This window comes from Cupressus sempervirens, chromosome 6, assembly GCF_028749045.1.
Source record: "Cupressus sempervirens isolate cs-2001-9-10 chromosome 6, ASM2874904v1, whole genome shotgun sequence".
NCBI lineage: Eukaryota > Viridiplantae > Streptophyta > Pinopsida > Cupressales > Cupressaceae > Cupressus > Cupressus sempervirens.
The window spans coordinates 102,350,060-102,362,810 of record NC_143123.1 but is presented as its reverse complement, the minus strand read 5'-3'; the positions used below and the strand labels follow the sequence as shown (position 1 = coordinate 102,362,810).

At 33.6% G+C, this 12,751-nt stretch overlaps 1 protein-coding gene across 3 annotated transcripts; it reads left to right on the top strand.

Moving 5' to 3' along the window:
• Positions 1–1,323: 1,323 nt before the first annotated feature.
• LOC149551450 (uncharacterized) lies at positions 1,324–3,449 on the top strand. 3 transcript variants are annotated; one of them, XM_089786944.1, is made up of 3 exons: positions 1,324–1,877; positions 2,354–2,569; positions 2,728–3,449. In XM_089786944.1, exon 3 carries the CDS (start codon positions 2,793–2,795, stop codon positions 3,345–3,347), a length of 555 nt encoding a protein of 184 aa, XP_089643070.1. In that variant the 5' UTR covers positions 1,324–1,877; positions 2,354–2,569; positions 2,728–2,792; the 3' UTR covers positions 3,348–3,449. The 3 variants fall into 3 exon arrangements, with proteins under 3 accessions (XP_089643070.1, XP_089643069.1, XP_089643068.1); XM_089786943.1 differs by having other exon boundaries at positions 1,588–1,877; positions 2,378–2,569; positions 2,731–3,449; XM_089786942.1 differs by having other exon boundaries at positions 1,840–1,964; positions 2,731–3,449.
• The last annotated feature ends 9,302 nt before the right edge of the window (positions 3,450–12,751 follow it).

The window sequence follows — 12,751 nt, the reverse complement described above, 5'->3', positions numbered from 1 at the left end:
TGTTGCATTTATTTATATTTTATATTTTGAATAAGATGGGCCATTACTACATAGTTTGTTAGATAATGTACAGATGTTAAAGGGGGACTAGGGATGACACTAGTCATGTCTTTTGATGTAGAATGAATCTAGTAGTTTTGTTGAGAGTTAACTAAGGCATTTAGAGTGATGTGTTACAATACAAGTTCTAGGAGATCATATACTTATGTTTCGGTATATTGTGTACTCATGCATTCACCAAAGGTTTACCTAGTCTCTATCAAAAATTTAAAGGAGAGGTAAAACAATTTGTATTCTTTAGTTTGAGTTAAATTGTCTTGTCAACTTATTCATTAGTCTAAGATTTTTAACTATCTAAGTACTCATGCATTCACCAAAGGTTTACCTAGTCTCTATCGAAAATTTAAAGGAGAGGTGAAACAATTTGTATTCTTCAATTTGAGTTAAATTGTCTTGTCAACTTATTTGTTAGTCTAAGATTTTTAACTATCTAAGATGCATATATCAGTTTCCATTAATGACTAGTGTTGTTTTAATAAGATCTCTATCATCAACACATTTGTGAACAAGTAAATGAAGTTGGAATCACACCAAGATTCTTAGATCAATCACATTATTTGATATATCACTTTTTAAAATGTAGTATAAACCAACTATTCAAAATGGAAAATATAAGACAATAATTAACATGCTGGAGAAGTAATATTTCAACCAACTATTAGTATTTGTTAGTTAATAAGATTTCAATCATTAACACATTCTATGGACAAGTAAATATACTTGAATCGTAACAATACCTTTAGACCAATCACATTATTAAAAAACCTAATAGATATATAGATCTACTCTTAAAATGTAGCATAAGAGTGCTATTGAAAGAGGAAAATGTAAAACAATAATGAATGTGCTGGAGAAGTAACTCACCTCAAAATGATGGAAGACATTTGATGTAATTTTTGACCTAGAAGGCTATATTCAGCCTTGAGATATGTGACAAGTTTCCATTAAAGCTATGCACATATAATGTGGTCACGTAGCAGGAGACTAATTGATTGCTGAGAATAAGGATGCTAAGTTCCCAATGAAGAATCATCCTTGGGCCCATTCCAAAGTATTGATTCTTTAATACCTACTTTCAAGTATATAATTGAAGTCTTCCCTTTCAATCTCTTTCAATCTAAGTTTTGTCTTCAGCACATGTTGCGTATGTTTTTGTTTTAGTTGGAGTAGGTCTTATTGATAGTAAATTGCAACCACAAAAATAACTACCAATGAGATAAGTAATGCTTTAGTATTTATATAGCCTCAAAAATAATAACCACCGACAATGGGTAGTGGATTTGTATAATATTTATAAGCCTTCCCATCCATTGGAGAAAATTGCCCCTCATATACTCTTCTTCCTTTGTTTGTTTTGCTTCTTGGATGAAGTTTAGTTGTGATCATCATATTGTCAGTGTAAGAAAGGATTTCCTTTTTGCCTGAGAATGGGTAGAATAACACTTTATTTGATGACCAGAGAGAAAATTTGGAACCCTTTTTACAGAGATAAAGATTTGACTGATAATGATAGTGGGATCAGATAAGGACCCACATCAACAAAGTGGTGAGAAAAAGCAAACTGGTCAATGAATTCATTGGGAGGAGGAAACTTAAGCTGTATTGTGTATCGAAAGAAACAGAGGTGAAACCTAACAACTCTTATCATTTTCTCTGAGTTAGGTTGGAGTTGAGATATGTCTTGATTTAACAGTTGGAGTTGGGTCTTCAACATGAGAGATTTACGTTCAAAGAAAGGTGGCTGCCTGCTGGAGCACGTTTAGTGAGGCTTTTTATATACATCTGTGGTTGTCGCTATAGTTTCTGGATTAGATATTGTAAGAGTTTTTTCATCAATGTTTTATATCACATTCTATTAGATATCATCTATCTAAACAACATTTTATGCAATAAATCAGAAATTCGTAAGTGTTTTAAAGTTCTTTATTTTTTTTGTTAGAAATGCAAGATTATGTGAATGATTCAATTTTGATATTTTTCAATGGGTAGATTGAGAAGAACTATTTCTTGTTTTAACAGTTCAGATTTAGTCTTCAACACAGAGAATTGTGTTTAAAGAATGGTGGTTTCTTACTAGAACACATTTAGGAGGGCATTAGTTCTGGATTAGATAGTGTAGGAGTTTTTTGCATCAATGTTTCATATCAAACTTCATGTTCTATCATCAGAAAAACGTTCTATATACTAAATCACAAGTTTATAAGTGCTTTGGCTCTTCTTACTCTATTTTCTAGAAATGTGAGATTGTGTGACTTATTTTGATTTTGTTTTTTTCTTCTGTGGGTGCATTCAGATGACATGTGTCTTGTTTTAACAGTTCGAGTTTGGTCTACGTGAAAATTATGTTCAATGAAAGGTGATTGCTTGGTAGAACACTTCTGGAGATCACTATTAGTTCTGGATTAAACAGTGTTAAAATTTTGTATCAATGTTTCATATCACATTCTATGTTCCATCATCAGAATGATATAAAAGCCTTCAATTCAAAGAAGGGTCTAAAAAATCAGAGGTTTGTAACTTTTCTTCCACCTTATTTTACTCTTTTCTTTAGGATTATGCAAATATTTTTTATTTTGATTTTCCTTCAGTGGGTTGATTATAAACTCTCTTTTCTATGAATGTAAGATTATATGAATGGTTTTGATTTTGATTTTGATTTTTCTAAAGTAGGTTGATTCAGAACAACTATTCCAGCTCTTACAAAGGCCCAATCAGTTTCAATCCATATAGAAATGCTGCTTCGTATAATATACAGTGGGTCAGTCAAGCAGCTTCAGCTTCTACGTCACAAAGCTGTGACATCTCTTAGAAGTTTTCTGTTTGGAGATTACCAGAGGCTTCAACCAAAGTCTTCTTCCTTTCTTGGGCTGACATGTGGGAAGCCCAAGGTACAGGGGAGCTTCAGAGAAAACAGCCATGATGATACCAACAACAATGATTTATGCCAAGCTCTTATCGTTCATGAAGAAAAGAGTCATACTACAGAGGTTAATGGTGGAGAAGCAGAAAGAGATGAAGTTGTTGTGAGGAGTTTTATGAATTTTGGGGCCAACAGAAATAGAAATGGGGATGATGATAATAATAATAATGGTGGAGAGAAGGCCAAAGTGAATGAAAAGGACTCAGCAGATTTCTGTATGAAATTGGAGAAAAAACTTAAGGAAATTGTAATGGAGGATTCAGAGACTTTGGTGGACATTGAGGAGTTTCTCTACTACTATTCTCGACTAAGATCTCCTCTTTTTGTCAACATGGTCGACAAGGTTTTTGCAGAATTTTTCTGTTAGTTGTTGTGTTCAATAGTGTTCATGGCTGGCATGCAGACATATGATCATGTCTGATGTTTTTTTATAATCTAAATGAAACAGTACTTGTTATTCTTTTGTGAATCCAGAGGAAAGTGTGGTCTGACAAAAGACCACAGCTTCGTCATTATTATGTGGACTTTTTACTGTTGATTTTCTTTTCAACTGTGATTTTAGTCAACAACTTGTATTTTTCAAATGGATACAACTGGATTATGTTAGATATTGTATGTGCATAAGGAATACAGCAACATGCCTAGGCATATAGGTATCTTAACTGAGAATGTAAGTGGAGGGTGAGGTTTATGTTATGTGGGTATGTACTTTATATCACATTTTAAAGATTTCAATAGTACGTGCACTTGTAAATATAAGGAAAGTTATTGCAATGACGGTAGGTTTTATTTTTAAAATTAGAATATAATATAATAAAGAACTTCCATGATCTATTCTTGTAGATAATAGAGCTTAGAAATGTCTTATATAGGATAAAATTGACATGCAATTCATAATGGTTCAGTGAATATAATTGTCAATTTTAGTGTGATTAATGCAATTCTTAGTAAGACTAGTGTTCTCTTTGTTTGATGTAAGTGGGAAAATTTGTATCACAAATATATCATAGCTTAGAGACAGTGATTACATGTGGTTGTTGGCTATGAATATTAAGTTAGAAGTGAGGTTGTTTTGCTTGTACATCTGTAATGATCCCATCTTTTGGCCTTCACGTTCTCCAAAGTCTAAGTGGAGGATAAGAAGAAATTAAATTAATTTCTTATAAAGCCATTAAATAAATTAAAATTAAAAAGTGGCTTTATATTTAATTAATTTAATTAATTATTGTATTACAAAGGAGATGCTTCTAGAGTGTGTATTAATTATTGGAAAGGTGGAAGCCTCTAGAAGCACAATTAATTATCGCAAGAGAGGAGTTTCTAGAGAGTGCATTAATTATTGGAAGGGGGAAGCTTCTAGCACTTGCAATTAATTAATGTTTTAGTTCTTTCTAGAAGGGTGAAGGAATAGGATAAATAGGGGTGAGAGTCTCATTGTTTAGCATGGGATTATTGTATCGGATGATTATAACTTGCATTTGATAAGAGCTTGGATGTGTGAATCACACTCTTTTTTTGGCAATAGAGGACGTTCATTCTCTGTTGTAACATTCTAGACGTCATTCCCTCAGGGTTTGGCCTTTGGAATACATCTCTTTGTACTTGATTGCAGCATTTTTAGAATTAATATAATTTCAGTAGTTGATTCAGCTTTTGGGCATTCTTGGGTGTCCATTACAGTGGTATCAGAGCTTCCTTGCAAAGTCTTTCATAAAGTTATAACCGGTGGGTGCCCATTACAGTGGTATCAGAGCTATTAGTGCTGCCATCCTGTGGAGTTCTTATAGAGAATTTGGAATAGTGAGATAAAGGGAAAAGAGTCTGACAAAATGTATACCAGTCTAGATCAAGAAAATGCAATTCTTAGGTTACTTAGTTCATTAGAGGAGGGGCAGCAGATGCAATAGGAGCATAATAGGCGAATGGATATGATGTTGCAACTTATGGCTAGACAGATGGGCATCAACATTGACGATTCGTATGTTGCTCCAGCGCAAAAGGTAGTTGATTCTTCAGATGGGATCGAGACACCACCGGGCTATGCTATTGGTGATAGTCAGGAGTCCACATATGAAGCTTTGTCAGAGGATGGCGATGCAACAATAATGGGATTAGGAGAATGCGAGGATATTATCCTATCAGCAGCCACTACTTTGTCCATTGAACCATCCAACAAGGAGTTTAGCAGTATGCATGCAGTTGTAGATGTGTGCTTTGATGATAGTACACCTATTATTGCTAACAAGGTGAGTGATATAGTGACAAAGTCATATTATACTATTGATCAACAAAGTGTAGATGTTCACTTCTACGATAGTACTATGTTCAACATGGATGCCACATTGTCTTATGACAATTTGATGTTTGAGGTTGATATTGATCACTCTCCTGAGTGGAGTTGGGCTTTGTTTTCACCATCTACAAATATTCAATTTTGTGTTGCAGCAGTTGAGAAGAAGAGATTTCATAGATCTTATACGAAGTTACCTTTTGGTGACATTCTAACTTCTTCACCATCAGTACAAGTATTGGGTGCTAGGTTGCACGACATGTGGTTGGTTCAGATGATGCTGATTTGTAGTTGGTATAATGTCCACAAGGATGTCGCATACTACTTCAATTGGGATCCAGGAGGAGGATGAAGTTCATTATGTTACTTAATTGCTTGAGGACAAGCAATTTCAAGGAGGGCGGATTTGTAATGATCCCATCTTTTGGCCTTCACGTTCTCCAAAGTCTAAGTGGAGGATAAGAAGAAATTAAATTAATTTCTTATAAAGCCATTAAATAAATTAAAATTAAAAAGTGGCTTTATATTTAATTAATTTAATTAATTATTGTATTACAAAGGAGATGCTTCTAGAGTGTGTATTAATTATTGGAAAGGTGGAAGCCTCTAGAAGCACAATTAATTATCGCAAGAGAGGAGTTTCTAGAGAGTGCATTAATTATTGGAAGGGGGAAGCTTCTAGCACTTGCAATTAATTAATGTTTTAGTTCTTTCTAGAAGGGTGAAGGAATAGGATAAATAGGGGTGAGAGTCTCATTGTTTAGCATGGGATTATTGTATCGGATGATTATAACTTGCATTTGATAAGAGCTTGGATGTGTGAATCACACTCTTTTTTTGGCAATAGAGGACGTTCATTCTCTGTTGTAACATTCTAGACGTCATTCCCTTAGGGTTTGGCCTTTGGAATACATCTCTTTGTACTTGATTGCAACATTTTTAGAATTAATATAATTTCAGCAGTTGATTCAGCTTTTGGGCATTCCTGGGTGTCCATTACAGTGGTATCAGAGCTTGCTTACAAAGTGTTTCACGAAGTTATAACCAGTAGGTGCCCATTATAGTGGTATCAGAGCTATTTCTAGGGTAACCATTACAGTGGTATCAGAGCTATTTCTAGGGTGCTCATTACAGTGGTATCAGAGCTTGCTTACAAAGTGTTTCACGAAGTTATAACCAGTAGGTACCCATTACAGTGGTATCAGAGCTTCCTTGCAAAGTCTTTCATAAAGTTATAACTGGTGGGTGCCCATTACAGTGGTATCAGAGCTTGCTTACAAAGTGTTTCACGAAGTTATAACCAGTAGGTGCCCATTATAGTGGTATCAGAGCTATTTCTAGGGTAACCATTACAGTGGTATCAGAGCTATTTCTAGGGTGCTCATTACAGTGGTATCAGAGCTTGCTTACAAAGTGTTTCACAAAGTTATAACCAGTAGGTGCCCATTACAACATCGTATTTCAATATTGAGAGTGCATCACATTAGACAACATGAAAGATTAAAAAATTTAAATTTAGATTTTAAATCAATAAAAAGAAATTATTGAATGTCACATTTTTAGTTTAATTTACAATTAAACTAAAAGTGAAATTAAAATCATTTACAAGATAAGAAAAACTTAAAACCCTAAACAAATCTCTTACCTAAATTGAATTGTACAATCATAAAGTAATTCAACTAGACCTAAGTTTAATTAACATTAATTTCAAAATTAGTGTCAATTAATTTGATAAAAGCACTATAGAATACAAGCTCTAAAAAATGATTACAGATCTAGTAAAGTAATTTAACACAAATCCTTTTAACAATATAATTTTCATGATCCATTTAGGAACAACTTAAAAAGTCAATCCTTAAGGACTTGATTAAAACTAATTCAAAATAATTGATATAGACATTATATTTTGAACACAAAAATGTATTTTGTTTTTAAAAAAGTAGATCACTATACTCAAAATATTAATGTAGTGGAAAGGTTTTTATAAACATATAAAAAAAGGTTCATGTGCACCTCTCCAAATTGAAACAAAAATTAAATTGGAGAAATTGTTAGGTACACATAGATAATTTTGTTAATTTGAATTGTTTCACTAAAAGAGGTGTAAAATTTGTATTGAATATCAAAGAGAGCTGAACAACACAAGAAACAAAGAGAACTACATAGCTTTATCCTGGTCCACAAGTTGATCCAGCATCTGAGATAAATCAAGGGGAAGCATCCTAGGATCAAGAATGTTCCAAGCCGACCCCTGCTCAAAGGCCCATTTAGCCAAACAATCAGCCACACCGTTCCACTCATGAGGGATATGCATAAAGGACACAGAATCCAGAGAATTGCATAATTGAATGATCTACTAAATAACCAGAGCCAAATTCCAATCCACATGTACAAGGTTCCTATTATGCAATAAGTTCACAACCACCTGCGAGTCAGTCTCACAGATGATTCTTTTCCAGCCACGTAGACAACACTGTTCCACTGCAACCAAGATAGCTAGGGCTTCCATGAGGTTATTAGTATGGTAACCCTTGTATATAGAAAATAGAAACTAGATATCACCAGAACTATCACGCCCAACTCCCCCAATACAAGTCAGACTAGGATTTCCCTGAGAAGAACCATCAGTTTTGATTTTAAGAGTGCCAAGCTCAAGAGGAGACCAACGTCTTTGACGATTAACTCGCTAAGACTAGGATTTCCCTGAGAAGAACCATCAGTTTTGATTTTAAGAGTGCCAAGCTCAGGAGGAGACCAACGTCTTTGACGATTAACTCGCTGAGCGTGTTGCTTAGCTCTATTCCTAGAGCGGTTGTGCAAGATCGAGGGAGAGCAACCCTAAAGAGGAAAGGAGAGGCGAGAGTAAACACTAGCATCAATAGGATCCAAACCCCCACCGATGTCACATTTAGCAAGGAGTGTTTCTTGAAGAGAATTAAGAAGTCTCCCCCACAGGTGCCTGATCTCAAACTGCAAATCATGAAAGATCCTTCTATTCCTCTCAAGCCAAACATGCCATAAAATAAGGGAAGGGCCGATAGTCTAAGCAACTTGAAGAAAAGAAGTCTTGGAAGGGGAATCGCCCAAACGGTCCTAGAATTCAGACAAAGAGGACACATGCTAGCATGTGCATCCCACACACTCCACCAGAGGTGCCAAATTTGTTTGGCAAAGGGGCACTAAAAAAAAAGGTGAGATACAGTCTCTTCACTATTGCGGCAGAGAACACAGATGGAAGGCCCCTGGAAGCCTTGCTTGTAGAGATTATCCCAAGTGAGACAATGATTGTAAACCAAAATCCAGAGGAAAAAGTTACACTTAGGCCATGAAAAACTATTCCAAACTTTCTTCCACCAAGACACCTCCACCTCACCAAAAAGTTGCTTTGTCAGTGCAAGGTACCCAGAAGTAACAGAATACTTGCCAGAAGAAGCACCTCCCCAAGCCAAAACATCAGGTTCCTGCAATGAGCTGCACTCCCTAGAAGCCAATATCTGAGATAGTTCCAACCGATCTCCCAGTGAGCCATGCAGAGGCCAATCAGAAGAATTCTTCCATCTATAACCCACAGCAACGCCCAGTTTAAAAGCCTCCTTATAATGAGCCACCTTATTCCATCCAGTAGAAAGGAAAGAACCACAAAGAGCCTGCAAGTGAGGATGAGAGGAAAGGAGAGGAGGATGCCTATTCCAAGAATCACTCCAAAATAGAGCCTTAGTGCCTCTGTTGCAGATCCAAAATAAACTTCTCTTCACTAGGTGAGCACCAATCTTGAGGGTATGCCACACCATAGAGCCTCTTCCCTCAAGAGAAAACTTGGAAACTTCTGAAGGTTCAACACCAGGTAAATACTTGTGTGCCAAGATATGGGCCCAAAGCTGAGACTGACTAGTACACCAACGCCAATAGAGCTTAGCAGCAAGAGCTTGACTGTACAAGATAGTAGACCAAAGGCCAAGGCCTCCTTCCTTTTTTGGCCTAAAAACAGTATCCCAATTGATGAGGCTCCATTTGGTATGTTGCAAATTGCCACTCCAAAGAAATTGGCGAGAGAGGGCATCAAATTCTTTAAAAAAATACACCAGGACAGCTTGAACCATGCTTCTGTATATGGGAAGAGCTTGAATTATAGATTGAAGGAGTGTCACCCTACCAACAGTGGAGAGCCACCTGTGAGTCCAATTATTGACCCTTAGTTGAATTTTATCAAGGAAGCTTTGCCAAAAAAGCCTAGGCTGTCTACCCACCACAATAGGGACCCCCTAGTAATTCAGAGGGCGAGACATTTGAAATCTCAAGATATTAGCAATCCTCTGCTGAATTGGCTCAGGAGTGTTGAAGAAAAAAATAGAGGACTTGTGGTCATTAATTTTCTGCCCAGAGACAGCCAAATAAGAATCTAAGGTGAGCCGAAAGGCTTTAGCTTCCTGAATTCGAGCTCTCCCAGCAAGGGCAGTATCATCAACAAACTGAAGGTGAGAAAGAGAAGGCAAACCATTTCCCCATTGCCATCCTTAAATCAAATTTTGAGAAACATGAAACTTGATAAGTCGACCAAGTCCCTCGGCCATAATGATAAACAAATAAGGCAAGATGGGATCCCCCTGACGAAGACCTCTAGAAGCCCCAAAAAGCTTTGTCAGTTCACCATTAAGAAGGAGAGAGAAGGAAGGAGTAGTAACATAGCTAAGAACCCATCTAACCCAATCTTGTCTGAAGCCAAAAGCAAGAAGATCTTTCCGTAAGAAATCCCAATTGACTCTGTCATAAGCCTTAGCCATATCAAGCTTAATAAACATAGCACGTTCCCTGGAAGTACACATAGAGTGAATAGCTTTAGAAGCAATAACCACTCCATCCAAAATTTGTTTTCCTGCCATAAAACCCCCTTGTTCCTCAGAGATAACCATAGGAAGGCAAACTTTAAGCCTCGAGGTTTTTCTCAAGTATTTTGAGATATTATTTCTCACATACGAAATGAAGGTCTGGTCTTAAAAAAATTGAGATAGAAAAGAATAAAAAAGATAAAATGGAAAAACAATTTTGTTTTTATAAAAAAAAATTAAAATATTATATTTGATTTGATTTTTTTATTATGTTTTAAGAAAATGATTATCATATACATTTAAAATAAAAATTAAACAAACAACAATTCTAAAAATAGATAGTTTTATTTTTAAATAGGTATAATATATATTTAAAATATATTAAATTATTAAAGAATTAAAATGTATTATAAGTGATTCTATAATATGTTTAATAATGTGTTGTAATGTATAGAGTATATATTAAATATTAAAATTAAATTAAATAATTATTATTATATAAATTTATTTAAAATAAATATTTATATATCTAAAATATATTAAATCATCAAAGAAATTAAATATGTTATAATCATATTATAAGTAATTTGATAATTTTTTATAGTAAGGTGTAATATATAGAATATATTAAATATTAAAATTATATTTAATAGTCTTTTAAATATTTAAAGATTAAAATAAATTTAAATAAACCTAACCTTCAATAATATTATATAATATTGCATTATATTATCATATTGATTTAAAATAAAATTATAAATAATCTTGAAAATAAAATCTTCATATTACATTAATTATTATAATATTATATTATGTTATATATTATAGATTGATTTAAAGAAAATTAAACATTTAGCTAGTAATTTCAAATTTTACTACTTAGTCTCTAAAAATCTATAATCAATTTAAAGATGAATTAAATATTTTCTTGATCTTGAAATTAATTAATTAATGAAATATTATATAAAAATAGCTAAATATTTAATGCACGCTTTTGGGGAAAGCTGATAATTTTCTAGCGAAAAAATAAATTTTATGGGAGCAAAGTTCCCACATGTAGTCTATTGACTAAATAAATAGTTTAAGTCAAACTTTACTATTTATTAAATGAAAATACAAATATTTAGACAAGACAGTTTGTCTAAGTCTCACAAAAGTTTACCAAATTTAGAGGCTAATAATGTGGATAGGATAAAATTGCTCCCAATCTATTAATAAACTTTATTTGAAATATAATTTATCAATGGAATGTATTTTTCATAGGCCTTGACACACTCCATGGCTTCGTATATGAAATTATATTTATTATTTTAAATATAGTAAATAAATAGTAATGAAGTATGTATGTTCAAGGTGAAAAATGAAGGAAAAGAGGTAATGTAAGTGGTACACCAAGAATCTAAAAGCATTTTATGAACTATTTTGAGCAATGTGATTGGTTTCAAACTAGTGAAAATCCCCAAATATTGAGCCTAGGTGATGAGCTTACTTTGTTTTTGTTGATATTAAGATTCAAAATTGATTGTAAAGAACTTCTTGGTAAACTTAGAGAGAGTAAATACTAGTAAGTTAGAACATGTGGGTTTTAATAAATCTTACATAATAATATATAAAGTAAGTTAGATAGAATAAATAAGTTTGCAATTGACTATCTCTATAGATTTTTGTTACAAACGTTTATCTTGTTCTAAGATCTCTTATTATTTCTAAAGATAAGATTATGGTGGAATAAGAAGACAATAGACGTATCAAGGAGGTTGTAAACCAACCACATAAATATTTAATAGCCATAATCTAGAGAATTTTTCTTTCTTGATGTGAGGGATTTGAAAATTATTATATTATTTATCCTTGAGCATGTGTACTCTTGAAGGACATGTAAATGATTTTAGTTGGCCTAATCATGTAAACTTTATGCTCCTTGGACAAAGGTCATGAGTTTGAATCATGTGGGAGTGAGGTATGCAAATTTATGTTTCTATCATAGTTGTCTCCTATAAGGATTACCAAGTAGTCCTATATTACTATCACTAGATCTATAGACCAGGGATAACTTTAGTGGCAAATATTTGCCAAATGGCGAATTTCATTCATCGAGGACCTTGAATTTGGCAAAACAAATTTCACTTTTGGGGTGGCCATGTTGCCCGCACTTTATGACAATTTGGTCCTATTCTTAGGCCAAATGCTAATAATGATACATAATTTATTTTTTTTGATGAAAACTTCGCCAATGTAATCTAATCTTTCCATGTAATAAATTAAATATTTTCACCTACAATTTCTGAGGCATGTCTTATTCGATGGTCACATTTTCCAATCTAAGGTAAAAATTTAAGTCAAGTTATATGTAAAGTACAAAGACTTGACAAGCATCTCTATTTCAGAGACTTTCCAAGGAACTTTTTATGATTATAATCTTTGGCATGAAATATATATTTTATTGTGGACAAGTGTCATTATTCTGGAAACTTTCTTTGAAACTTGTTTTTCTTTAATAGTTTAGCCTGAAATAGGATTTATATCATTGATTTAGGATCATCTAACGATTATTAAAAAATGTTATTATATTTGGATGATATAAACTTATGGTTTCTATGTATTTGTACTTTTGGTCATGATTTTATGAAATGATTAAAAACTCACCATGGTAAA

Excerpts from the sequence above, each read along its gene's own strand:
- LOC149551450 (XM_089786944.1), top strand. The coding sequence starts at position 2,793 with ATGCTGCTTCGTATAATATACAGTGGGTCAGTCAAGCAGCTTCAGCTT.